Source organism: Melospiza georgiana, chromosome 11, assembly GCF_028018845.1.
Source record: "Melospiza georgiana isolate bMelGeo1 chromosome 11, bMelGeo1.pri, whole genome shotgun sequence".
NCBI classification, from domain to species: domain Eukaryota; kingdom Metazoa; phylum Chordata; class Aves; order Passeriformes; family Passerellidae; genus Melospiza; species Melospiza georgiana.
The window spans coordinates 17599027-17603580 of NC_080440.1; the positions used below are offsets into that span (position 1 = coordinate 17599027).

Sequence of the window (4554 nt, forward strand, 5' to 3'; positions counted from 1 at the left end):
TTCACCTAGAGCAGGATTTGAATCCCTGCAGTGCAGCTGACTCCGCACGGGCTCTCTGGGCCACCGCCTGCCAGGGGCAGGAGCAGAGATTGCCCTTGGCCGGGGCCAGAGCCCTGGCGTGGCAGTGCCTGAACAGCACCTCCCTGCCCACAGTGCCACCCTGGCTGGCTGCCCCAGGGCCTGGCATTTGACCCTGCACTTGCTGCCGGATTCCCGGCCGTGCTTCCACCCTGAGCAAACGCTCGGACCCATCTCAGAAGCTCGGTGCCCGAGGGGGCCGCCACAAGTGGTTGCCAGGGACTTGAGGCCATGGCTGCCCCGATTTTGGGTACATGGCTCTGACGTCAGAGTGGCCATTGTGACCTGTGCCGGGCCACCAAGGCCACAAAAGGGGACGCTGGGCTCAGGTCGAGCGTCAGTGCGACCTGACACCGGGAGGAGAAGGTAGGGTGGGGACGTGGCTGCCCAGGGACCAGAGGGGCCCCACACCTCGGGCCTCTGGGCCTGTGCTGAAGCCTCAGCTGCCTCTCCCTTCCCAGAATCAGCAGAGGAACAGCCAGGACACTGCGGTGTTCCTCAGCGCGACGACGGGAGGAGAAAGCGGACAGGAGCAGGGCTCACGCAGGCCTGAGCAGGGAGTAGAACCTCGTGGTTCTGGGCCTGTTCTGCAAACTCCCCCCCCTTCTTTCTCCCCTAGACCGAGAGAATCTGCACCTCGCAGCGACAACGTCCCTCGAGGACTGCGACGCAGGAGAGACAGCCGCCATGTCTGACAGCAAGCAGGAGGGCCCTGGTGCCAGGGAGCCAGGTGAGGGCAATGCAGCCCTGTGACAGCCTGGCCCAGGGGCTCTTGTGGCAGCAGGCAGCGTGGGGATGAGAGCAGAGGCAGGGGGAGGCAGGAGCTGCTCGGCCATGCCGGGGCTGGGAGCCTCCTTCCTGCCCAAGTGGGGCCCAGCTGGGCCAGGGGGCAGCTCCTGGGACAGCCGTGCCCACAATGGCCCCTGCTCTGCAAGGCCTCCAGCCCTGCCCATCAGCCAGGCAGGGACAGAGCAGCCTCGGGGCCCAAGCTGCTGCAGGCTCTGAGCCCCGCAGAGCTGCTCGTGCCCCGTGCCATTGGCTCTGTCCCCTGCAGCCTGCATGCTGTGTCGCCGTGCCGAGGCTGACCCGGACATGTGCGGTGACAAACTGCAGAAGGGTGGGCTCTGTGCCCACGTGTTCTGCCTGGTGAGTGGCTCCGGGCGCTCCCTCCACCTTTGCAATGGGCAGCTCCTGCCGCCCTCTCCTCATCAGCTCCTCCCCTTGCCTGCAGCTCTTTGCCAGTCTGCTATTTCGGCAAGAGAAACGCCACGTTGGAGTGATGGACTTTCTCCCACGAGATCTGCTAATTGCAGTGCGGCGGGCAGCACAGAAGGTGAGAGCCTGACAAGAGCAGGGAGCTTTGTGCCTGGCAAGGTTTGCCAGAGCTTAGCCCAGACAGCAGGAAAGAAAGGCCGGCCCAGCAGCCGGGACAAAGTCTGGCTCCCAGCAGCTGTGGCACAGAGGCCCTGGCACAGGAGCCTCCCTCCTCCAGCAGGCGGCTCTGTGGGCTGGGAGCCGGCAGCGGCCACGTCCTGTGCCCTGCCCGGAGCCCTGCGGCTGCCCGGGGAGGCCTCGAGGCTGCTGCTGCTGCTGCTGATGCGGCTGCTTGGCTCTTTCCAGCGCTGCTGCGTCTGCGGCCAGAGCGGGGCAACCATCATGTGCTGCACGGAGGACTGTGACAGATGGTTCCACCTGCCCTGTGCCAAGGAGGGCGGCTGTGTCAATGTATACCTTATTCCGTTCAGGTACCTCATCTCTCTTTATGGCCACCTCTGGGGAATGATCCAGCATTTCTCACTTTCCCCATCCATTTTCCTCCAGGTCCTTCTGCCCTGAGCACCGTCCAGAGCAGATGGTGGAGGCGACTCCTGAGCCGGACACCGTTTGCATCATCTGCCTGGAGCCTGTGGAGGACAGAAAGACCTTCACAACCCTGGTGTGCCCAACGTGCAAAAGGGCCTGGTTCCACAGGGACTGCATCCAGGTAGGAGCCCTTCGCTCAGCCCCGGGGCACAGCAGGTGCTCAGCAGCAGCAGCAGGGCCTCGCTCACCCTGCCTCTGTTTGCCCTGCAGGGACAGGCCTTGTGCGCTGGTGCTTTGTATTTCCAGTGCCCGCTGTGCAGAGACAGCAGGGAATTCCCTGTTGAAATGTTCATTATGGGGATCCGAGTCCCCTTCAGGTTGGTGTCCTTCTGCCTGGCCCACCAGGCAGGAGGGTGCAAGTGCTGTGCTGTGCCAGGCCCTGCCCCAGGAGCCCTGGCCCTGCCCTGTCCCGTCAGTCAGGGCTTCAGCTTCACCCACAACTTGGAAAAGCTCTGGAGAAAGAGCTGGGGCACCCTGGACCTCCGTGAGGGAGAGCAGCAGAAATTCATCATCTCTTCCTTTCTCCATCAGAGACCCAACATGGGAGGACAACGATGCCTTCGCAGATCTAGGAGTGAGGCACGGCCAGTGCAATGCCAGGGATTGCCTTTACCCTGGGGGCAGGGAGGAGGCAGAGGAACAGGGGTAAGTTGGGAAGCTGCATCTGGGGCTCTGCAGGGAACCTGTGTCTCGGCGAGGTCTCAAAGCGGGAAGAACCAGAAGCGCTTGGCCAGACAACCACGTGCTGGTACACTTTGTTCCAGTGCTATGAGCCTGTTTGCCTCCCCAGGCCCTGGCAATTGCTCCTGTGCTCCTCCTGTGCTGCTGAGGGCACCCACAGGCGCTGCTCTGGCCTGAGGAACAGCACACAGAGATGGGAGTGTGACAGCTGTGCTGGGCTCGGAACATGTATGAGTCAAAGTCCCCGGTGTCCCTGGGCTGGGGGCACTGCTCTGGCCTGGCCTGGCCGGGGCCTGGGCGATCTTTGACATTCCTGCTTGCCTTACAGCCGCCCGGGATGAGACAGAGCTCAATGGCCCCAGGCCGGCCAGACAGTCAGGACGACAATCTGCTCGTGGCTGGTCAGAATCTGAGGCCATCAGCCCCAGCTCCCACAGCCCTGTGCCATTGGTGCTGGTTTCCCCGTCTCCATCTGCAGAGACGGGCAGCCACAGCAGGCCCCACCACACAGCATGGCAGCAGGCGCTGCCATCTTCCTCACTGGACACCAGCAGCATCAGCAGATCAAGGGCAACACGCAGCACGTCCCCGGACCCTGAGGACAGGGTCCGTTCCAGACGTGCTGGGCCCAGCCGCAGGCGAAGCTGCTCTCGCCGGCAAAGTCGTGCCCAGAGTCCACCTGTCCGGTCCAGGAGTCGCCGTGACAGGAGCAGTGGGACAGGGCCAAGGGCTGAGAGGCCCAGGCGGAGGGAGACACCATCACGGACATCCCCCAGACGCAGGCGCTCCCGCCAGCAGGGCTGGGCCCGGAGTCCACCTGTCCGCTCCAGGAGTTGCCATGACAGGAACAGAGGGACAGGGCCAACGACTGAGGGGCCCAGGCGAAGGGACACATGGCCAGGGCCTTCCCCCAGACGCAGGCGCTCCCGCCAGCAAGGCTGGGCCCAGAGTCCACCTGTCCGCTCCAGGAGTCGCCGTGGCAGCAGCAGCAGGACAAGGCCAAGGGCTGAGAGGCCCAGGCGAAGGGACACATCATCGGGGACGCCCCCCAGACGCAGCCGCTCCCGCCAGCCACGCCGGACCTCGACTCAAACTCTGCGGTCCAGGAGTCGCCAGGACAGGAGCAGGAGGACAGCAGCCCGTGCTGAGAGGCCCAGGCGTAGGGGGACGTGGTCGGGGACATCGCGCAGGAGCAGCCGCTCCCACCAGCGACGTCGGACCTCAACTGGGACCTCCAACAGCAGCACGTAGCGCCGTCATCTTTTCTTTCGAGGCCGTGTGTTCCTTGCCGGAAGTGAAGGTGAGAACAGTCAGTGCGGGGACCCTGAGCTGTGCAGCTCTGTGAGCAAACCCGATTAGCTCTTGATGTTTCTACTGGCAGGAAGAAATCTGTGCTAAATACCTTGATTTCTGTGCAACCGTGTAGCCAGTGAAAAGTCACTTAAGGATGTGGCTAATTAAAAAGGACTCTTGGTCCTGCCTTTACACTCCAACCTCAGATGTCTCCCCAGTGCTTACCCTTGATAATGAAGCACTCCTTAATGGGCTTGGATATGCTTAGGGAGACATTCAGAGCAAGGTGGCTCTTAGGGAAGCTGTGTCTGAAAAGGACGTGTGCTGTGTTGCTATCCTTGAACAATCTCATTTCAGTAAAGCCAAAATAAGAAGAAAGAGAGTGAGACACTGCCTCAAGTGTCTGAAGACAACTTCTACAGCATTGCTGCGGATTTGAAAGAGGCCTTTCAAGGAAGAAACCAGAATAGATGGTATTTCCTCCGTCTATTCTGGTTTGTTCTTTGAAAGACCTTTAAAGAACAACCCAGAATAGACTGAGGAAAAACCCTGGGACAAAGAGGATGCACAGGACTCTGCCCCAGACGACCATTTGGGACCTTTGCCTGAGGACGACGCAACTCAGGAGACGAGTTCTTT

At 61.7% G+C, this 4554-nt stretch overlaps 1 protein-coding gene across 1 annotated transcript; it reads left to right on the forward strand.

Annotated features, from left to right (window-relative positions):
* The first annotated feature begins 309 nt into the window (after positions 1-309).
* Positions 310-3221, forward strand: LOC131088311 (PHD finger protein 7-like). Its single transcript, XM_058032252.1, is given in 12 exon segments — positions 310-328; positions 698-808; positions 1133-1224; positions 1310-1411; positions 1699-1823; positions 1900-2067; positions 2069-2113; positions 2115-2258; positions 2473-2586; positions 2732-2850; positions 2951-2996; positions 3101-3221. Coding segments are annotated over 12 exon segments (1206 nt in total).
* The last annotated feature ends 1333 nt before the right edge of the window (positions 3222-4554 follow it).